General features: G+C 35.7%; 1 protein-coding gene across 1 annotated transcript in view; it reads left to right on the forward strand.

Moving 5' to 3' along the window:
* The first annotated feature begins 378 nt into the window (after window positions 1-378).
* Window positions 379-25012, forward strand: part of LOC145679799 (uncharacterized) — a 65425-nt gene continuing 40791 nt past the window's right edge. Inside the window, exon 1 of the mRNA XM_081750339.1 lies at window positions 379-834. Within this exon, the coding sequence (XP_081606465.1) occupies window positions 632-834 (203 nt within the window). The 5' untranslated portion in view covers window positions 379-631. The remainder of the gene's footprint in view (window positions 835-25012) is intronic.

The raw sequence follows: 25012 nt of genomic DNA on the forward strand, positions 1-25012 counted from the left end.
TCATTCCACCAATTCTTATATCATTATTCTTACTTTAATCATCTCCCTTAGCCTAAAGTGGCAGGGTTCTAGAACAGAGGTCCGTATACCAATTGAGTAGTCGCAAAGAAAGCAATCAACCTGGTTAGTAATATGCCTTCACTCGCTATCGCTCGTTCGGTATTACTATATACACTGTGTATTGAGAGTTGATAAAAAAAAAAGAACCAAACTGGTATTTTCGAGTGCATATTATGTTGTAGTGGTGAAGTACAGGAAGATGTTAAGTTCAACCTTCTTCACATATACACTACTCACGTCTCTCTTCTTTGAACATTTTCTCGTTTATAATTTACTTTTTTTTTTTTTTTGCACTTTTTCATTCCAAAAAATCTCAATTTTTCCGACCCTTTTGGTCATGTCCATCCGAGTATTAAGTCCGACTTCACTGTCTGAACTTCTATCTTAATTTTGCCCTTTTCCCAATATTAACGTTCCATTCCTGATTGTGATTTGTAGTTTTCAATTTAAAAATTCTTTTTATTACACATAAGACAATTTTAAGTTTGTAGTCTACAGAAATTATAACCGAGGCACAATTTTACCAATATTGGTTTCGGAGCAGAAGAGTGTAACAGGTGATTTTGTGAACATGGAACATAAAACAATATCATTGTGCAAATTTGAGCCAGAATTGAAAACTATCTCATGTAACTGTTCAGTGTATATATCACCAAATTTAAGAAGCTTATGTATTCTAACAGAGACAAAGCAAGTATATTATTATATTTTGTCAAGTGATGTTAATTCTGGAGAAAGAAGAATAGATACATCGGAATTACCGACTGTAAACAGGTACAATACACATTATAATACGCTTATTACTAAATGACGAGCAATTATGATAAAATACACTATAAGAAGTTGTAATTGACAAAGTACATACTATCTTATTTCAGTATAACATAGTGACAGTTATGAAATACGACATTCTGTCATTACGAAACGGGTACTAATTAAGAATAGTCCATCGTCATAGAAATGGTAATTTTGCGGTTAAAATGAGTGAGTGCACAAGGAAGAGGATTGTTTAGGATATTAAATTCAGATGGTATATAGTACCTTCCCCAAAACGTTTCATAGCTTTAGAACCGAGTACCTTGTATTTGTCTAAATTGTGATAAAAGGAGAAAAAACGCGCCCCCTTTGCTCGCTCAGCTATATTTTGTGAAGTAATTGACACTGGAAATTTTATATGTGAAAGATTGGAGGAGATACTTAATGTCAGCCTTAATTTCCACTAGCGGAGGATTTTTCTTCACAATGTAGGAATCCAGTATTTCACGTTTACAAACTATTACAAGAGCAGTACTACGGTTATAATAAATAAGACAGCTGACAACATACTAATTATTTGGGTTAGTGCTATATCGCAGAATCAATTTTAGGAAATTTACCGTTTTTTTCCGTTTGTGACGGAGAGTGAGTGAAAATCAGATTAAGGGGATTGTTGAAGTTAAGATAGTGGTTGTTGTTTATTGTTTTTAATGTTGGGGTAAACTTTACAAAACACGCTCCAGCTGCGCATCGATCAGTAAGGCCCTTTTAAAAAGTATAGTAGAGTAGGGTAGGGTAAAGTAGAGTAAGAAATAAATCAGTAGGATAGGACTTAGGAACGGGTTAGCTTAAGGTTAAGTAAGTTTTGATCCATTTTCATAAAATTATTAGTGTGTAATTTCTCGTTTCTGAGTGAGTATAAATGCTGGAGCGGGCGTTGTAAAGTTAACCCTAATGTTGTAAGTAGCACTGTATGTGGAGGCGGAGAGGTACGCTTACATGTCAAGGTTGTGACATAGCATGTTTGAATTCTATAGAATTATACAAAAATAACGAGCGTGTACCCTAACAAACCTAACCTGGTAGGTGGCCACTATGGCGGTGTATTTCTGTACAGTATATGGAAGATGTATTTCCAAGTGGATCGTTTCTAGTATGATACCTTAGAAGTGCTGTTGAAAATCGTTTCATTGCCAAAACCCACTTGCTTTCACCACCCTCGCTACGTACATACCCATCGTCGCTAACGTGTCTGCTCCCTTCAGGTGCAACCCTGCGCTTTTTTTTTTCTTTCTTCGATTTTATTGTCTGGCGATACAGCACAAATGTCCTGATTTTCGTAAATATTTCCGCACGATGTAGTAAACGTATATTTTATGTTTACAAGTATAGTTATATGTGTGAAAACATTAGACGTCTCTAACGTACGTAATTTTACGTATTATCGATTTTTTCTCCACAATTCTAGTTTTTGCATCTTCGCTTGCAGACACGGTGTCGCACGTGACCCTGATACGCTCCTGCCCTAAGTCGATTAGATAGCATAAGTTCGTTTGTGTTCCTTGCACATTCTTTTAAGGCACGTTCGAACGCGTATTTATACACGTAGGGGGAGTAGAGGGACTTGTTAAGTGAATCTGCATACATCAATGCAACATCTACTCTAAGAAACAACTTCTAAGTCACAGTGAGTGAATGTCAGGCTTGGGGGACTCCCTTGCGCGAGAATGTCAGGCTTGCTGCATAGGCATACTTTGCCGTCTTAGCTCTGCATTCAGGATAGTGGAGATATGGGGCTCTCAAGTTACTATTCCCAATTTTCGGCGCCCTGTTGTGCCCAAATTATTGATCGGCTAGCATCTGCTCCCAAGACTTTTTACTCGTACAGGTGTCCGGAATCACCTGCTGAAGTTTGTCCACGTAGTTATCATTCACCGTATGTATATATGTCAATCCCATAAATTCTGATTTTTATTAGTGTGATTAGTACCATACAGTGGTACATTCCCTGAAATAGAGAATTTTCGCGTTTAAGTTCAACAGAGTTTGAAAACAAAAATGTTGCTATATATTAAGCCTGTTTCCGTTACCACATTCTCAGATGTTGATCTCATGAAAACAAAATATAATCTTTGACATGACATTTTAATTCTGCATATAGATAAGTAACAGACACAACTCTTAAACATATTACGGATTTCAAAGTATGCAACTTCTGTACACACTGCTTAGAATTGAAATTACCAATTCAAAGAACAAAAATGTGTTCAACTACATCAGTATCTTTCTTTGATATTGAATAATGTGTTTCTGTCGGACCAATTGAAACTATGCAATCTACAATATTTAAAACATCGCGGATTGGAATTGAGCACTTGTTTGCATGTGGAAATCTATATATAACAGCCAGTCCTTGTGGTAGCATAAAGATCACGACTTAAGTTTACCCTGTAGCAAAGGGTGATAGTTTCGAGAGGGTAGGCCCAATGTTCTACAGTGAAACCTGTTAACTTGGCCACCTCTCTAAGTTGACCACCTGCTTATCTTGGCCTAGTTCGTCTTGAACCTGCATTTTCCCATAAGACATTCGTTACTTAGTACTCTATAAGTTGGCCACCTGTCTATCCTGGAAGTTGGCCACGCTAAAGCAATGTTTATCCTATGATAATGATAAATTTACCTTCGTATCTTGGCCACTCAAAACACAGTTTTATTATTTTTCTTAACTCTTTCGAATTTCCATATGAGAGGCAGATGTTCTGTATTTGTGACTGGAGAAAAGAACCAAGGATTCCTGCGATTTGCTCTCGGAGGTCAAAAGCCAGAATACTACCCTGTTAAAGGGGTGGTGAAGGAAAATGTGAATAAGAAATAGCACGTACAGGAATTCAGGAAATGATTGTACGTATTTGTTTACCCTGTCTGTTTTGGTAAAAACTATTAGCTATATCAGCTCCTCTCATCAGTGGGGAGCTTTAGTAATTCCGGAAAATTCTCAAGGTTAAAACTAACCATCTCAATTGTCAACTATTGACACCTGTCAGCTTGTCAAAAGATAGCGGAGTTTTTGAGATATGAATTCCCTCAAGATTTCCTCAAAACATCTTTTGCTCCGATGGAAACACTTGTAGCTCATTAATAAGAGGTACTTACGTACAATATTAGAATGTGCATATCTGCCAAAAAGAATAAAACAAATACGTCTAGAATAAACCACCATTCAGTAATAACTGAAAAGAAGTCATATAAATTGCATATGAAATTCTCAATTTATAACTTAGCTTTTCTTGTTTTCAATCTGAATAACTCAGTGTGCTATAATATCAATTTCAATAAACTGCATACATACATTTCTATTTCATGGTTGTTTGTGTTATTGTGTTCTCAATCCGAATAATCCAATGTACCAGACTAGTTTTCAGGAAGAGAAAGGTATGCATATATATTAAACATACTATCAAGAGAGCCGATCCTGGGGGGACCGAGGGGGCCAGGACCCCCAAAGCTCATGTGGCCCCTCTTTTACTTATGAGTATACAATATTTGGTATAACTTGAGTGCAATTTGTCTTAAAATCTTCATATATATACCTTCTGCATCTGAATGCACCCCCCCCCCCCAAAATTTACAGAGAAATCGGCGCTCTTGCATACTATAGTAATATTTTCTAGTACTGTATATTTTTATGATTACTCTATATACATTATTTATAAGTAGCTGTCGTGCCACTGCTTATTTTCTGTAAGTTGGCCACCTGTCTAAGTTCGAGTGGGGAAGATGGACTATCATATTATCTGCACTTCACAAGAAAAATATGTTGTATAGTCTACTTGTACCGAAACAAACTCTGCTTGTAATATTTCGTCTTTAATTATATTATTCAAAACACGTGACAAGCATTCAATCAAGTTATTTTGTGTGTCACTTAATTCCCCTTTAAAAAAGAATCAGACTTAAATATTTTTTCATACGCTGCTCTTTATTTCAAACTACTATTTTTTTTTTTTTTTTTTTAATCAATGCATGCAGAACTCTCTCTTGCCTTCTGTTTGTTCTATTTTCAACATAGGAGTTGGTCTTCGTTTCTTAATAACACATTAATCTTCAAGACCACTGACATAGATGATTCTTTAATAGGAATTATATTATGTTCATATTCTCCACTTACTGACATTTTTTCTCATTTACTTTTGCAAATGTAAGAAAAAAATGCCACAATATCTCAAAAACACACATTCTCTACTCAATTGTAATTAACTCAGAGTCTGATTTCGTACAGGTTTGTGCCAACGTAACGGAATAATACCGGAATAAAGGGGCATTAGTTTGCGATAATAGGCGTAGCACCTTTAGAATAGCTTGTTCCAGCTTTTGCGTTGCGTTAGAGTCTGCAAAATTAAGCAAAATTGGTACAGAATGGGGTCCTACGTTCTCTTGCTTTTTATTTGTTTGACATATCGAATCGAAATCGAAGGTGTCGAGAGAAACGCTTTATGTAGAAACGAAAGTCGATAAGCGCTGAGGTCTCCTTCGCAGGTTATTACCAACACGTTCTTTCGCGGGATTTTCTGAGTAGCTTGGCAGTAGTTCTACTGTCGCTTGAGACACTGCTCGGTGAGCCTCCCAGCAGTGGTGCGAATCACTATTTCTTTATGGAACAATTTTTTTTTCAACTTAGAAACTATCATACATTCTGTGCAAGGAAAGTGAATTAATTATAAATTATAATTTTTGAAAATAAATGTTTAGGCCAGGCCTCAGGGCCTCTTACTACCCTTCGCCACTGCTCACAACTGTTATCTATAACGTCCGCGAGCCACTAGTCATAGTCATACACACAGACCGCAAACGTCCCTCTTTGTAGGTTATGAATATGACTATTATCCTGCCGCTTCTGAGATCTTGGTTGGACAAATGGAATTTCTTCTTTCTTGCTCTTTATAGTTAGTGCAATATGAGTTCATTATGAATTGAAACATGTGACTCCTGAATTCCTTTCACAGGGAAGTTTGCTTTAATCCAGGGTGGAAAAAAATCATGTTTTTTTTTTTAAAAAAAAATCATTTTTGTTGATTTTTTTTTGGATTTAAATCGATTTTTTTGATTTAAATAAAATCTTTCTCCTCGTAAATTACAAGTCGCGAACTGAAGAAAAAGCATTAGGAATTAGTATTAAATGCTATTTATGCCATTTAAGTGAAAGTATTAGGGTTGAATTTTGAATTAATCCCCAATTGTTAATCTCTGTTAATCCCAAACAATGTTTCTTAACCCTTTTAAATTATGACTTTTTTAAAAAGGAAAATTATGGACTTTCAGTCAAGCAGCTATATCATCATCCCTATTTATCCTAGGATCACGGTTCATACCTCATTCTCTTCAGAATAGAACAGCCTTTGAAACGGTAACATTCACATTTCCCTATCATGTCCTTGAAGCGGGAAGTTTTGAGAAAAAATGGGATTTTTCTGATTTTTTTTTTTTTTCAAATTTTGATCCCCTCTGGATTCCCTTGTGTGAACGCACATATCTCAAAATCAACTGAGAAATACTAAGGGGTGTACTAAATCTGTGTATAAAATTTCAAGCTATCTTGAATAGTAAGGGCGGGGAAATATTTAACAATGAGCTAAGAACATCCCCACAATGCCCCAGATAACCCGCATGTAATATAAAAATTTCCTCAGATATCTCTATTTATCCTAGGGTTGTCATTTGTATATTATTCTCTTCAGAATAAAAAAAGATTTTCAAATCGTATTATTAAAATGTCTCCATCGTGTATCTGGGGCGGAAAAATCACGAAAAAAGGGATTTTCTGTTAAAAATACCATTTCTTACTTTCTACCCCTCTGGACCAACCCCGTGTTTTAAGGTAGAGATCTGAAACACTGAAGAATACTAAGGGGTACATTAAATAAATCTGCAAAATTTCAATCTTCTAGGTGCAAAAGTAAGCCCGCGAAAAACAATATCCCCCAAATACCCCAGATTCCCTTATAAAACAGTATCTCAGGTAACAGTTTCCTGAAACATCCCTATTTATCCTAGGATCATGGCTCGTACGTCATTCTCTTCAGAATAGAGCAGCCTTTCAAACGGTACCATTCATATGTCTCCATCTGAATCGTGGAAAAAGCTATTTCGTTAAAAATATCTCTTTTTACATTTTCCCTTCTGGACCCCCGTTTTCACGCAGAGATCTGAAAACATCTAAAAAGAAAAAACACTAAGGGATGCACTGAACGAGTGTGCAAAATTTCAGTCTTTTGAATGCAAAATGTAAGCCTGCCAAATAATAATAATAATTATAATAATAATAGGCATAACAAAAAATATCTTTTTAAATTTATGATGTCATCACACACTATGTCTCGACGCAGAAAGGCGTGAAAGCATATGTAACATGTTCTACAATGCCTTCAGTCCTGAAAAAAAAAAACGAAGTAAAGAGGTTTATTGGTACTTTTTTAATCGAATAATGAAGATTCGATTTTTAATAGAATAAAAACAGGTAATATAATTTTAAAAAATTAAGCATTAAGGAAAAAGTATAGCAACGTTTATCAAAATGTCACTTTTTTCACAAAAGTTACTGATATTTGGTAGGGGCATATTTTTAAAAAATTGGAACTAGCTTGAGGCAGGAAATACATAAATTTCGCCTAAAGTTATAAATCTTAAAAAAAAAATCTCAGAGGGGATAGGACCCCTCTATATACGCCCTATTATCCGGGAACAAACAAGCAGACGCGCACGCGAAAGAATTTTCGTCTTAAATGTCGATGGTGATTTCCCCGTTGGAATAGTTCTGATTTGAAAGCCCAAACCCATTGTTACGAAGAGAAGAAAGCAGCATTGCTCCGTTACCCGTTGAAAACGGGATTTTCCCTAATCATCCAGTGCATGGCACTTGTTTTCATACTATGCTGTACATACTGTACATTTGAGTCTCATTGTATTATGATTATTAACTTCCGTAACCGAAATAACAGAACAGAAACGGGATTTTACTTATTTTCACTTTAAATTATTTTATTTCGGAATTTTGATTTAAATCACCGATTTTTATTTAAAAAATCAAGTGATTTAAATCAGACTGATTTAAATCAATCCACCCTGCTTTAATCATTGTTCTGTTTTCTGTTGGCGGAATTCTGCAGCTTCCTGTTTTGGCAACAGGACGAGGGATGTTGATGTGTATGATTTTACCACTCTTATAAAATACTCGGTACTCTGCATTGCAGTTCTACCTGGGCTAGAAAGACTGCAGGCCCCCAACACCATCGCAAAGTCCGTCCTATGATCGGTACTTTCCTATACCGACTCCATTGACGCAAGCGACTTCGTCAATTCAGCGATTTATGAAGTGACTAGGGGCACCATCAGAAATAATGATAATCTTTTTTGTGTATGATTGCAGCTATTAAAGAAGTTTGCATATTGCCAATAATTCATGCGCTGAGCCATGTTCTCGTCATCACTTGTAACTGCGATACTTGTGGTCTTGTTTTGAAAATAAGTGGCTCCTGTACTTATTGTGGCAGAATGACGGACCGGTTTTCAGCAGAACTACAGTGAAACACTAAACATAGTTGTTCAGACCTACACCTCTCTTTACTTTTGCAGTGTGTTGTCGCAATTTCTTAAGGTGTTGGTGTGTTACTGCTTTCACTGTCCATTTCCCAAGTTCGTCAATGAAAGTATCAATGGCAAATGTTTTGCTAATGATTTTATTTTCCTTTCATGTTACATATGTAACCTCAGAAGAGTTATCTGCCTTGTTTTCCAGACCAATTGTCTGTAAGATGAGTTCTTCCTTTTCAGGGCAGTCAGCGGATACCTGAAACATACAGGTCTCACGTTGTACATTCCGCATCAAAAAAATTTCGATAGCTAACACCGTGCAGCTAGGCCACCCAATATACACCTTATCCCATACTCGTGTCTGGTAAAGAGACCCCCTCTCTCTCCTCCTTTCTGCTTTCCCGTACTAAAATTAGCCAACAACATGAACGCAATTCTAATTCAAACTACACATATATTAGTATCGATAAAATGAAATAAAACCGAGACGAAACAAGATTCATAAGTTGATTTACGGATAAACTGAAACACACACAATGGAAAATTGAAACCAATGGATGTCTATTACACACAGGTTCAGAAATGAGGCAGAGAGAGAGAGAGAGAGAGAAGGCGAGAGAAGAAGAAAAAGAAAAGGAAGAACAGATAAAAATGTGGAATTTTAAACTTAGTAAGGAAAGAACCTAACATTATAAAATTCCGTTACCAGAAATCCAACAGTAATATAGAAATAACGTTTGTTTTTGTATGTTTTTTTCAGGACTGTTCGAATATATAGAGGATGCTTGAAACATTCATCAAGTCTCTTTCATAAAAAATAGCATACTCAATTTCCAGTAGAATTGTAGATCTCACAGACACATCTAAGATAATGTCAACAGTTTAACACACATGCTTTGTTTTCGCGTGGTTCGGTTGTAAATTCGGTAGTGTTCATTGGACGTACTGATGCAAACTACTAATAAACCCAGTAGGTAGCGTAGGTCATATCTTCCATTCCAGACTACTAATGCAAAAGGAACAAAAAGAAAAGAAAAAGGAAGAAAGAAAAAATTGAATGAATGCTATTTTACTGGTAAATATCAGAAATATCTTATATTAAAAGTCCAAACCGTATCATAATGAAAAGTTACAAACGTTCAAATGAAAAATTGGATGTTCCTTATAGATGTAGCAGACCTTGCATGTTTCAAATTTGAACATGAATAAACATATTGAACTAGTATAAATAAAATTTTGTTTCCAAATAACCAAAGAGGTTGCCATTTTCTAGTCTTTTCCGAAGATTTATCTGTACCGAACATCAAGCATCACTTTCATCTCTTGCGAATTTAAGGTTGTAATTTGCACAGATAGAATGAACACGCTAGAGCTCAAACGGATCATAGTGTTAGTCGGATGTTGTTGGTTAGCTTATGGACCACCACTGGGTCGAGGATTCAAACCGGTAGTGACCGGTAATTCGACTGAGACTCGGTAACTCAGATAATAAAAAAGATGTTTTGCTTATTCCGTTGCGTTTAAACAGTATTTCTTTCAGAGATCACCAAGACTGGAGATGTTATCCTCAGAGCACGAAAAACTCGACGCTGAAGTTGCCAGTTAATTACATTCTCCAGACCAGGTCTATCGCTCTCTTGCTCCGTTTTAACTTTGGAACATGCACATGCACATGAAATGCGTGTGTACTTGAGAGAGATGGGGGAGAAGTGAAAGATGCAACGACAGGATAGGGAAACGTCAAGAAACAGAGAGACAGAGAGAGAGACGAATATAAATATGAAACATACTTATTATTACAGTGTATGATGAAGAACGCACACACTGTTTATTCGAATTCTCGCCAGTGATGATTTGTAACTTCTCCAACAGAAGATTAATCTCTGTTTGCAGCCATTATTTTATGCGAAGAAGTTATATTACCTGGCGGGGAATCGAACCGAGATTTTCCGCTTGGAAGTCTGGTACTTTACCACTACACCACCGATTGCTTTACCCAAACTTTGTTCAACAAATGCTGTAACATTTCTTTCTGAGAACGATAACACGAAAAGTGTTTACTGCAGATCAATTATGTGTTTCGAATATCCTGGTAAATCCCTTGCCCTTTCCCAACCAACATTCATGATAAAGGTGTTTGCTTCCACATTCTTAAGCATTGCATGTCGAATATTAGAAATCGATTCGTCACTATCACTTTGTAATAGAAGGTGTCCTGGTTTGTTTTTAGTAATCTTCGAAATAATTCAAACGTTTTATCACTTTCTTAGCTGATTTTTAATACTCAACCATGAAAAGCGTACATAATCAACTTTCTGCATATCCAACAAGATGTCTACCTACCTACACACTTATTTATTCAACGAGATGTCTACATACATGCACAGTTATTTACTACGTTGCCATAGCAACAACTCTCTTTTTAGTTAACGATTACAAAATAATCTCTCGATATCTGTATGTGTCTTTCTTTTCTTTATACATAATACTGCTCAAATAATTCGCCTCTGATCCCTTTTTATAAACTGGCACAGATTGCTAATATTATATACAACGTTATCGTTGTAGATGTCGTCCGGACGGGACTTCCGTAATAGTTCTACTATGAAGGAAAGAACCCTGGGTTGAAGATTATAAAGCATCTACCTTTTGAATAGCCCTCGTGTATATTTAATATTACCTTTAATACAAATATTTTTACTCTTCCACTTGTATATAATATATTATAACGTTACACATTTTTATATTTATCAATTTATCTCAATACTAAGAACGACGATTTACAATTATCATGGATGAGGCTATTCAAAAATTAAACCTAACTGATAGTTTCCTTCATGTTCAAATTACAAATAAAGATCTTTATAATATTAAATATTAGTAGGATCAGAAGGCAACAAAATTAGAACATATAAACACATTGAGGATTATCATTTAATACATTAATTAACCTTGAAAAATTAAGAGATTCGATATTCATTATTCTTATTCGTTCCATATTATAAATTGCACCTATTTTATATAAATCTGTCATTACCTTCATACGTTTACATTAAAATTATGATCTTTTATTTTTAAATATTTATAATATTCGCATGAAATTCGCATAGAATAAAAACACGAAAACAAGAATAGCTTAAATATATGTTTCTTGGAGAAAACATAAATTGCCAAATTCAGTATATTCTTGTATTACAATAAAGCTTTTAGATAATTTCTTATCATGAAACACAAATTAACATTTCCTCAATTAAAGCTATAAAAGGAAATTGCAACAAAACTATAAGGAACAAATTCAATAATATTTTCAGTTGTCTGCCATAAATTAACTTCGTCAATATTCCGTAAATGATTTTCTTTTTACATAAACAAGATATTTCATAATTACATATGCTTTCAACATACTTTTTTATAATAAATCGACTGAAGAACATATTAACCATAGACGTAAGCAAAGGTCAATTTAATACAAATCCATCGGACGCCTTTTTGACAGTTCAAGTTATACGTTCGAAGGGTTCATTTAAGCAACATTGTATAGCACTATCTTGTGTACATGCTTGTCTTTCATAGGATGATGCCATATTTTGATTCCTATTTACAAAATTCCTGCCATCTGCAAATTCATTTAGTGAAAATCGGCGATAATTATTACTTGTATTGAAATTCCTGTTGCTATTTCTAAAATTCCTAGCTCCATTTCTGTGATTAGGTTGCGTTTGATTTCCGGTACCATTATAACTATTCATTCTATTATTAAAACTACGGACATTAGAATCATTTCCAGGTTGTATATTTACACTACGAACAGAAGCATATTGTGTCTGATTACGTGCATAATTACCCTGACCTCTATCATGCATTTTATTATTATTCTGTATTGCCGACTGACTTTCATAATTCTGAATAAGCATAATTAAATGGTTGAAGTTAATGCACTGCGCCGACATTAACAACTGCTGTAGTCGAAATGGCAATAAGATTCTAATGGAAGCTATAATTCGGGATTCCGGATGATTTGGATTTAGTGATCTTAACTCATTATATGTAGATACTACAAATTCTGTAATACTCCTGTGTAATTTTGGATTAAAATGTTTCGTTCGCAGGACGGCATCTCTATTCGCTATCATAAAATCATTTTCATAATTTGATAGGAGAGCATTCTTAAAATCTGAATATGTACGAAGACTACCTCTGATAGTTTTGAACCATGTTAAGCAGGGTGGTAATAAGATATGGGGCAACAATTTTAAAAACTGAGACTCATCTACACCCATGAGCTCACGTTCATCCTGAAATTTTTCGAGAAATGCCCTAGCGGAGATATCTTCCGGCACACCACTAAATTTAGTAAGCGACTTAACTTCGCTGAATCGCAACTGTTTACCTGTATTTGTCTTCATACCTCTATTGGAGATGTGTTTACGCCTGGATGTTTGCCTCACTCTTCTTTCTCTTTCAGTACTCTCTTCACAACTCGAAGATCCGTCAAGTTCCAAAATTGGTCTGGGAGGACGATTAGGTACCCAACCTCTAGATGTAGGGTGATTCATGCATCCATTATCCTGAAATGGAGTTTCGGGAATACATCTCTCCTTGATAAAATTTACTTCGTCTTGCAGTAATTTGATGTGATTTTCATGAGCATTAATCGTTGACTCTAGAACATCTATTGACTCTTGAATTTCCGTGCTCCTTTGTGTTACTTTTTCCATTTTCTCATCGTACTGCTCAAATTTTTCTACTACATGTTGGTTCATCTGACTTAATTGACGTTGAACAAGATCCCATCTGTTTTCATTGCATTGTTCCAACCTCGCTATCTTTTCATCAAAATCATTAGCTAGCTGGGTTATTTTCTGGTCCAATTGTTCATCAAAGTGTTGAATTTGCTCAGACTGGTTCCTAATTTCCTCAGACTGGTTCCTTATTTGTTGGGCTAATTCATCACTTTTTCGTACTTGATCCTTAGTTTGCTCGGACTGGTTCCTTATTTGTTGGGCTAATTCATCACTTTTTCGTACTTGATCCTTAATTTGCTGAGATTGGTTCCTTATTTGTTGGGCTAAGTCTTTTAAAATGTCAGTCAAATTTTCATTAGGATTCATTTCTGGATACACACTCTGATCACCGGTTATATTACTACTTGTACTCATAGCCATATTTCGGTGAATCACTTTGCCACTTCTCAATATGGTAACACTAAGGTCACGTTGAAAGCTTACAGTTTTTACTATTCTTCAAAACGATACTTTTATATTTCCCGGCGTTGAGGCACCAATTTGTAGAAGGAGGTGTCTGGTTCGTTTTTAGTAATCTTCGAAATAATTCAAACGTTTTATCACTTTCTTAGCTGATTTTTAATACTCAACCATGAGAAGCGTACATAATCAACTTTCTGCATATCCAACAAGATGTCTACCTACCTACACACTTATTTACTCAATGAGATGTCTACATACATGCACAGTTATTTACTACGTTGCCATAGCAACAACTCTCTTTTTAGTTAACGATTACAAAATAATCTCTCGATATCTGTATGTGTCTTTCTTTTCTTTATACATAATACTGCTCAAATAATTCGCCACTGATCCCTTTATATAAGCTGGCACAGATTGCTAATATTATATACAACGTTATCGTTGTAGTAAAAATGCAACTTTGTCGTGAACAGGATTTGAACCTATGCTGGACAGCTTTATTAATCATAACTCCATTACGTTACCTCTACACTATCATGCCACCTGAAACTAGAACCCAAATATTACTTACTTTAGCCTTGATCATCGGAACGATCAAGCTTCTTCCTGTCAGGTTATTTGCATGTAAGTGCACAACGAAATTCATTTATTCGAGGACCTAGAGATAAATTAGTGCCCACTAATAAAGGAAACCACATTCAATCCAGGAAAAATTACAGAATTAAAACCATTATGAGTTAATTTCGCCCTGCAAGTTCAAAAGTACGCCAATAATAATAATAATAATAATAATAATAATAATTATTATTATTATTATTATTATTAGTAGTAGTAGTAGTAGTAGTAGCATTAATTGGCCGCTTTGCTGGGAAATTGAAAAAAAAATAATATGCTCTGTTATTCAGTCACTTTTTACTACTACTAAAGCGCTCTTTGATATCGGTCATTTTGAGTTTTATATATCGCCTCCCCATCCTATGTTGTGGAGCACGGCATATTCAGTGTCATTGTTCATCTCAGCCACCCGGAAAGCTATGAATTCAACAATGATATTGGTTATTTTGATCATTTTTATGTCTCCCCCTCCTCCATGTTGCGGGCTGAATTGGATTTAAACGGCATCAGATGCGTCACTGTTCATGTCAGCGACTCCAAAAATTATAGATTCGATACTAATATCGGTCATTTTTCGTTCTCTTTTAAATGTTGCCATCCTTCCTCCTTCCTTTAGTTACACCATCAAAATGATATGAGGAAAACCATCTCGAATTCGAACTTCATCTAGGTTGAAAATTTTATCGAGATTGGTACGGTGGTTCGAGACTTATTAAATTTTATTTATGTTTATATATATATATATATATATATTCCTTTCCCATTCCCCTTCTCTAAGTTCTAGCGTCAAAGTGAAATAATAAAAACCATATCATGCCCGAACCTCATCTATGTTAAAAATTTGATCGAGATAGATCGCGTGGTTCAAGAGTTATTAAGTTTTATTTATTTTATATATCTTTCCCCTCCTCTCCACTCTCCTAAGTTTTACCATCAAAGTGATATGATGAAGACCACTCCAGGCTCGAACTTCATCCATGTTGAAAATTTGATGCAGATCTGTCCGGCGGTTCAAGACTTATTAACTCATTAACATAGTCACTTTTATTTTTATTTATTAACTCATTAACATAGTCACTTTTATTTTTATTCACATTGATTTTTGTATATCTCCCCGTCCTCCCCCAACCCTACATTCCACCATCAAAGTGAAATAATTAAAAGCATTCCACTGCACAAACGTTATCTGTTTTGAAAATTTCATCCAGATTGGTCATTTGATTCAAGACTTATTAAGTTTTCTTTACTTTTTATATTTTTCCATCCTCCCCCTCCACTAAGTAACACCAAAACGAATAGATAAAACAAATCCCAGGTACGAACATTATCAATGTTGAATATTTGATCGAGATCGGTCGGGTGGTTCAAGAGACTATAAGTCAGTCACTTTCAATTTTATAATATAGGTTATTATTATTATTATTATTATTATTATTATTATTATTATTATTATTATTATTATTATTATTATTATTATTATTATTCGCGTACTTTTGAATTTGCAGGGCCAAATTACTGCATAATATGTTCTTATTTCCGTATTTTTTCCTGGATTGAATGTGGTTTCCTTTATTAGTGGGCACTAATTTATCTCTGGGTCGTCGAATAAATGAATTTCGTTGTGCACTTAGGTGCAAATAACCTTAGGAGTGGAGGGGAGGAGAAAGATATATAAAATAAATAAAACTTAATAACTCTTGAACCACGCGATCTATCTCGATCAAATTTTTAACATAGATGAGGTTCGGGCATGATATGGTTTTTATTATTTCACTTTGACGCTAGAACTTAGAGAAGGGGAATGGGAAATGAATATATATATATATATAAACATAAATAAAATTTAATAAGTCTCGAACCACCGTACCAATCTCGATAAAATTTTCAACCTAGATGAAGTTCGAATTCGAGATGGTTTTCCTCATATCATTTTGATGGTGTAACTAAAGGAAGGGGGAAGGATGGCAACATTTAAAAGAGAACGAAAAATGACCGATATTAGTATCGAATCTATAATTTTTGGAGTCGCTGACATGAACAGTGACGCATCTGATGCCGTTTAAATCCAATTCAGCCTGCAACATGGAGGAGGGGGAGACATAAAAATGATCAAAATAACCAATATCATTGTTGAATTCATAGCTTTCCGGGTGGCTGAAATGAACAATGACACTGAATATGCCGTGCTCCACAACATAGGATGGGGAGGCGATATATAAAACTCAAAATGACCGATATCAAAGAGCGCTTTAGTAATAGTAAAAAGTGACTGAATAACAGAGCATATTATTTTTTTTTTCAATTTCCCAGCAAAGCGGCCAATTAATGCTACTACTACTACTACTACTACTACAACAACAACAACAACAACAACAACAACAACAACAACAACAACAACAACAACAACAACTACTACTACTACTACTACTACTACTACTACTACTACTACTACTACTACTAATAATAATAATAATAATAATAATAATAATAATAATAATAATAATTATTATTATTATTATTATTATTATTATTATTATTATTGGCGTACTTTTGAACTTGCAGGGCGAAATTAACTCATAATGGTTTTAATTCTGTAATTTTTCCTGGATTGAATGTGGTTTCCTTTATTAGTGGGCACTAATTTATCTCTAGGTCCTCGAATAAATGAATTTCATTGTGCACTTAGGTGCAAATAACCTTACAGGAAGAAGCTTGATCGTTCCGATGATCAAGGCTAAAGTAAGTAATATTTGGGTTCTAGTTTCAGGTGGCATGATAGTGTAGAGGTAAAGTAATGGAGCTATGATTAATAAAGCTGTCCAGCATAGGTTCAAATCCTGTTCACGCCAAAGTTGCATTTTTACAAAGTGATAGTGAAGAATCGATTTCTAATATTCGAAATGCAATGCTTAAGAATGTGGAAGCAAACACCTTTATCATGAATGTTGGTTGGGAAAGGGCAAGGGATTTACCAGGATATTCGAAACACATAAGTGATCTGCAGTAAACACTTTTCGTGTTATCGTTCTCAGAAAGAAATGTTACAGCATTTGTTGAACAAAGTTTGGGTAAAGCAATCGGTGGTGTAGTGGTAAAGTACCAGACTTCCAAGCGGAAAATCTCGGTTTGATTCCCCGCCAGGTAATATAACTTCTTCGCATAAAATAATGGCTGCAAACAGAGATTAATCTTCTGTTGGAGAAGTTACAAATCATCATTGGCGAGAATTCGAATAAACAGTGTGTGCGTTCTTCATCATACACTGTAATAATAAGTATGTTTCATATTTATATTCGTCTCTCTCTCTCTCTCTCTCTGTTTCTTGACGTTTCCCTATCCTGTAGTTGCATCTTTCACTTCTCCCTCATCTCTCAAAAGTACACACGCATTTCATGTGCATGTGCATGTTCCAAAGTTAAAACGGAGCAAGAGAGCGATAGACCTGGTCTGGAGAATGTAATTAACTGGCAACTTCAGCGTCGAGTTTTTCGTGCTCTGAGGATAACATCTCCAGTCTTGGTGATCTCTGAAAAAATACTGTTTAAACGCAACGGAATAAGCAAAATATCTTTTTAATCAACTGAGTTACCGAGTCTCAGTCGAATTACCGGGTCACGACGGATTTGAATCCTCGACCCAGTGGTGGTCCATAAGCTAACCAACATCATCCGACTGACACTATGATCCGTTTGAGCTCTAGCGTGTTCATTCCATCTGTGCAAATTACAACGTTATATTCGCAAGAGATGAAAGTGATGCTTGATGTTCGGAACAGATAAATCTTCGGAAAAGACTAGAAAATTGCAACCTCTTTGGTTATTTGGAAACAAAAATTTATTTATACTAGTTCGACACAAATTTGTTTCCATCTTACAATTCAATGTGATTTATTCACGTTGAAATTTGAAACATGCAAGGTCTGCTACATCTATAAGGAACATCTAATTTTCCATTTGAACGTTTGTAACTTTTCATTATGATACCTTTTGGACTTTTAATATATGATATTTCTTATAAATATTTACCAGTAAAATAGCACTCATTCAATTTTTTCTTTCTTCCTTTTTCTTTTCTTTTTGTTCCTTTTGCATTAGTAGTCTGGAATGGAAGATATGACCTACGCTGCCTACTGGGTTTATTAGTAGTTTGCATCAGTACGTCCAATGAACACTACCGAATTTACAACCGAACCACGCGAAAACAAAGCATGTGTTAAGCTGTTGACATTATCTTAGATGTGTCTGTGAGATTACAGTTTTACTGGAAATTGAGTATGCTATCTTTTTTGAAAGTGACATAATGAATGTTTCAAGCATCCTCTATATATTCGAACAGTCCTGGAAAAATATATAAAAACAAATGTTATTTCTATATTACTGTTGGATTTCTGGTAACGGAACTTTATAATGTTAGGTTCTTTTCTTACTAACAAGCAAGGGGCGCGATATCGAGACTCGAATTTCGCAATAAGAGTTACATATACTGAAAGAGCATCAGGTAGTTAGTAAGTTACCAAATTATTAGCTGCAGTCCGCCAGTAGGGGAAAAGTTATGGGAATGTAAAGTTCAGAGCCTGGCGTACGAAAACCACACAAAATGTAGCATTTGGCTTGTTCCTCTTTGTATTGACAAGAGATAATGAACTCTAACGTATTCCCATCACAGAACATGATGTTTGACATAAGAAAATCTGTATGAGAAAAATTGTCAGTGTTGCCATCCATAGAAATTACAGTGTTGCCCAAATAAGAATACCGCGAAAACCTTGGTTTGCAGCGAATGAAAGAGTGAACACAACGGTGTTTTGTGACATCATGTTTTCGTGGTTCGCACGGAACTACGTTTTACATAATTCGTTATTTAGTTTGTAAGAATCAAAGTAGTTATAATATACTTGTATTAACATTCCAGAATATTATTTAAACAGAAGTGCAAAAGCTACCAAGATAATATGTCGAAAGCGCAGATGTCGGAGTTTTATAACAAAGTGTTCTGGAATAGCATTCCCAAAAACAGGGAGAACATCTATCTCTTGCTGGGCTCGAGGAACCCAAGTTCGTCACTGACACAATTGTCTTGTCGCAGGAAACGAACATCTGGAAAAGTGACAATTTCCTGCGTCTCCAGTCGTTCACGCTGTACCAATTCTGTGCTCCCCTGTTCCGCAACATAATTCGCTTTGCTTTCTATAAAGCGGGATATCTGAACATCGCACCGGAAGCATTCCAGACACCAATTCAGTACTGTTTTGATTCCCTTACCACAGAAATAAGTTATCACTGCGCGTCGCTGGCTATCGTCCGATGTGCATATTGTACTAACTGTTTTTGTTTGGATCACTCCATACTTTCTGCTCTTCATATCAATTATGTGGCTTAACACTGTCATTTACATAGCTATCTCCCCTTCCCAAACAAATACCATTTGCTATTGCACAGACAAACAGGTTATTCCTTCTGTCTGTCATAGTTTCTCATGTTCACTTTGCAGCCCCATAATTATGCCCTACTGGCGGACTGCAGCTAATAACGTGGTCACTTCATGATTGATGCTCTTTCAGAATATACTTTATAACCCGTATTGTGCAACGCAAGTCCCGATCACGTATTATTTGCTTGCAAGCTTTTCGAGGTATTCTTATTTGGGCAACACTGTAATTTCTATGGATGGCAACACTGACAATTCTTCTCATACAGATTTTCTTATGTCAAACATCATATTCTGTGATGGGAATACGTTAAAGTTCATTATATCTTGTCAATACAAAGAAGAATAAGCAAAATGCTACGTTTTGTGTGGTTTTCGTACGCCAGGCTTTGAACTTCACAGTCCCATAACTTTTCCCCTACTGGCGGACTGCAGCTAATAATTTAATAACTTACTAACTACCTGATGCTCTTTCAGTATATGTAACTCTTATTGCGAAATTCGAGTCTCGATATCGCGCCCCTTGCTTGTAAGTTTAAAATTCCACATTTTTATCTTTTTTCCCCTTTCTTTTTTTTCTTCTCACACCTTCTCTCTGTCTCTCTCTCTCTCTCTGCCTCATTTCTGAACCTCTGTGTAATAGACATCCATTAGTTTCAATTTTTTAGTGTGTGTGTTTCAATTTCTCCCTATATTAACTTATGAATCTTGTTTCGTCTCGGTTTTGTTATTCCATTTTAACGATACTAATACATGTGTAGTTTGAAATTAGAATTGCGTTCATTTTGTTAGCTAATTTTAGTATGGGAGAGAGAAAGGAGGAGAGAGAGGGAGTCTCTTTACCAGACACGATTATGGAATAAGAAGGTGTGTATTGGGTGGCCTAGCTGCACGGCGTTAGCTGTCGCAATTTTTTTGATGCGGATTGTACATCACAGATGATTGACAACTTCACACGTCTAATCAAAAATGAACAGAGATCATTTAGGTCGCAGAGCATAAGATTTTGATGTTCAGTTTAAAATAGTGAATATTTCTTCTTATGTATGGTGAAAGTTTCTTTAATAATGCCGGTCATGTATCTTTTCACTTTCACCACTTTTTCTCCCGCAACTGTTGTAGTGAGTATGTCTTTTTTGTTGGCGCTCTGGCGACAACAGTTCCAATTATTTTTCAGATTAAATGAGTGTGCATTTTTAACATGTACTTAATTCACAGGATAACTATAATAGGGATTTGGGTTCTATCGCACACCTTACATTTCTTGTTTTGTCTACCATGTATTTTATTGCAGATAGAATGTGATGCAAAATTGAACCTTTGAAAGGAACTCTGGGATAATTGTTAGAACTCAAAGCCTTTTGTTGTAGGATTCATGCGTTTCAACAGCTGAATTGATGTTTGGTATAAGTTCCCGACAAGTTACATGAGCTTCTTTTGGTTCTCTTTTTTCTGAAGATGGAATTTCTACTTTGAAGAGTTTGGTCGGTTTTGATTTAGTGTACTCACTCATAGTTGCGTTAATTTCACTGTGCTTTCTTGATACATACAGTTTACTTGACTTGACTTCAGTAATCATGGTCCCTTAAAAGGACTATCACCAACCTTTACAGCTGTCTGATTCAGGGAATGTAATTGGGGCCGCGGTGGCTCAGTGGTAGAGCGTTCACCTCTGGTTCTAGGGGTCTCGGGTTCAAACCCTGCTACCGCCAAGTGAACTTTGTGCTGGACAAACACCGTGTGCGTGGGTTTTCTTGGGGCTCTCCCGTTTCCTCCCACTTTCTTCATTCCACCATTTCATTCATATCTCATCATCACCGTCTCCTTTAGCCTAACCGGCATACCCGTGGGACGTAAAACTCAAAAATTTAATTTTTCAGGGAATGTAATTCTTCTGCAGGTACAATATCTTTACCATCCATGGCATGAGAGGCTTCTTGTTCAGTTGGTGTCAGTTAATATTCTGTCAAAGCATTTAGAACACAGAAAGTCACTACTGGGAACATCTTGACTTTGAAATAAAGTCTTGAAATGAGCACTCCTATTCTCAGCCTGAATATTTTTCCCGCTACTCTTTTATATATATATATACAGACTGTCCCATATAATTCGTGTGTAAACTTTAATTTCATAGTACTCAGAACTCGTGAAAGCTAGAACTGTGAAATTTGCAGGAATTTTAGAGGAAGGTCAGAAGATTTGTTTGATAATAAAACGATATCACGGGTGTTATTGTGTGCAGAGTTACAGGGTCAAAGGTCAAAATGCGATTTTTTCCTTATGGGATTTCAATGTTAAATAGTAGTCTCACATGCCATTTTTTGAATATCCATCTCCGGCAGCAAAAATTGGTATATCGACATAAACTCTGATCCGAAACAATGTAATAACGAGAAATGTGGGTAATCGTGACCCGATGACCTCTAGCAGGTCATCTGTGACCCTTGAGGAAAAAGCTCCCTTTTCAACAGCTTATTGTACACAACTGATTCAGGTGAAGATAATGTTAAAAAAAAGATATGCACAAAGGATCTACAGAACATCCTTTTTAGCAAAACGAAGAGGTCAACAATATCATCAGAGGTCAAAGGTCACATAGTTAAAATGTCATATTTGATGTGTTAGCAAATAAGAAACTGTGACATTCGAAGTAATGTTTTGAAGTGCCATAGAATACATGCATAAAGGTCCTTCCAACGAGTGTGTATGGGCTTAGGGAAAAGGTCATCATAAGAGGTCAAAGGTCACGCAGTTAAAATTTCATGTTTGATGTGTTAGCAACTATGAAACTGCGACGTTTGAAAAATGATTTGAGCTACCATGGAACACATGTATATAGGTCCTTTGAGTTGGTGTGTATGGGCATAGAAAAAGGTCAATGATGTCATATAAGGTCAAAGGTCACGCAGTTAAAATGTCATATTTGAAGTGTTAACAAGTGTGAAACTGCGATTTTGGAAATAAGGATTTAAGCTGCCACTGGACACATGCAGAAAGGATCTTCCAATTGGTGTGTTTGAGGTCAACAATATCGTAAAAGGTCAAAGGTCACACAGGTAAAATTTCATGTTTGATGAGTTAGCAAGTATGAAACTGAGACGTTTGAAAAGATGATTTGAGCTGTCGCAGGACACAGGTCCTTCCAATTGGTGTGTATGGGGATAGGAAAAAGGTCAACAATGTTCTAAAAGTTCAAAGGTCACGTAGTTAAAATATCATTGTTTGATGTGTTAGAAAATATGGAACGGCGACGTGTAAAAAATGATTTGACGTGCCACAGAATACATCCAGAAAGGTCCTTCCAACGGATGTGTATGGGGAAAGGAGAAAGATCCAGAATGTCCTTAAAGGTCAAATGTCACTCAGTTAAAACATTAGAGTTGATGTATTAGCAAATATGAAAGTGTGACGTTTGAAAAATGATTTGACCTGCTATAGAATACATACAGAAAGGTGGCCATGGTATATATGCATAATTAATGGTCAACAATGTCATAAAAGGTCAAAGGTCATGAAATAAGAAGTTCATTGTTCGTATATTATCAAATATGAAACGGCAATTTTGAGAACTAATTTAGTTGTTATGGCATTTAAAATTAAGAATGTTTATTTGGGCTCTCGGAAATATTTTCTTTTAAATAACAAGAATACTTAATTTTAGGAAGTCATTATAGAATGCGCACTATTGTGTGCAGGACATTCTAGGGCATAGCGGCATAGTGGGTGCACGATTTTCTTTCGTCTAATAGATTCTAACAAAACATATTATTTGGGTAGCATTTTCTAATGAAAATGTCACATATAAATCCAAATCACTCAGGAGACCCCCCACAAAAAAAATCCTGAGAACAGACTGTACTACAGATTGTTCGTTATTTCTTTGTATCCATATCAAAAAGAAAAATGCATTGAAAATAAACTGTTTCCAAGCAATGCATTGTGTTGTGAAGTTTGAGGAGAAAACAAAGATGTCCCGTATTCTCATGAAAAATAAATATGGCAGCCTTAATATTGCCTTGATGCTTACCCAGGAAATTGAGAAGAAAATAAAAATAATTCCACTGGAAAAAAATTGCTTCCCCATATGTAGAAAGAGACGCACTCTTATCGTTTATTTATACACTTTCGTGACTGAAACATAAACACAATTTGTTTATGTTTTGGGCTCACGTCAAATAATCAGTATGTTTCGTTCACAAGTGTGTCTTGGTGTTACTAGAATGATAATCTGGTTGGACAGAGACAGTGTGGCAGTAGTGTGAAGTTGAGCTTAAAATTAAATGAGTTTGTGAATCTTGTGTGTTTGTAAGTGTGTAAGAAAATAAAAACTGTTGTATTTCTTATTTTCCCTATACTCATAGGCCTACCTGTTTGGAAGTGTGTGGGTATGTGTGTGTGTGTAATTGTGTAAGTCACAATGGATATTCTAACAAAGGAACAACGTGCCGATTTGCCTCAGTTCTTAGTAGGAAGTAGGTTACAAAAACGCGGAGAAAGGCGTTTGCACAGTGGAGTGTGAAAGTAAGCAATACCCAAATTCTTCATCTTTACAAACAGTATCGGAACTGTTTTAGCAAGGAACATCTTTCTCAGCGACAACGAAAGGCAGGACCACCTGTAAGGATCTCTACCGAGGATACTAAACGCAAAGTGGTTCGTTCTGTGCTTAGTTCACAAAGAAAATCAATCCGTCGCCGGAGTGTTGTACCCAACGATAAAAGAAGTTCGCTGAGTAGGATATTGCGTGTGCTTGAGGTTAAGGCGTCCAGTATGAAGATTGTACATAAATTTCGGTGCCAGAATTTTATTTTGTAACTGGTTGATGGACAAATTAAATGAAAGTTTTTATTTCCAATTATAATGTCAGATGAAGCTGTTTTTTTTAATGGAATGGTGTCTTCGTCACATGAACGGTTCTTGGGACCCAGTCCACCGGCGGAAAGAATTGAAAGCTGTGCAGATCAAAGGGATATTATGGTGTGGATGGGACTAACAGCAACTGGTGTAATAGGGCCGTTTTTCTTCGAAGGAAATGTTAATCAACTTACATACCAAAATATGTTGAGAGAATTTCTTTTCCCTGAACTTGATCGCTTAAATCTTGATCCACACAATGATATGTGGTTTCAACAGGATGGTGCTCCAGCACATCGTACTAGGGCAACATTACAAATTTTAAGAGGGAGGTTTGGAAACCGTTTAATAAGTATGGTTTCTGATTTGAGTGGCCAGCTAGAAGTCCTGATCTAACCCCATACGACTTCTTTCTATAGGGCTTTCTTAAGCAAGAAGTTGATAAAAATCCTTTAACAACACTTGAAGAACTTCGACAATCGATACAGCGTGCCATTGAACAGATA

The sequence above is a fragment of the Thermobia domestica genome, chromosome 2 (assembly GCF_964235325.1).
Source record: "Thermobia domestica chromosome 2, izTheDome1.hap1.1, whole genome shotgun sequence".
NCBI classification, from domain to species: Eukaryota; Metazoa; Arthropoda; class Insecta; order Zygentoma; family Lepismatidae; genus Thermobia; species Thermobia domestica.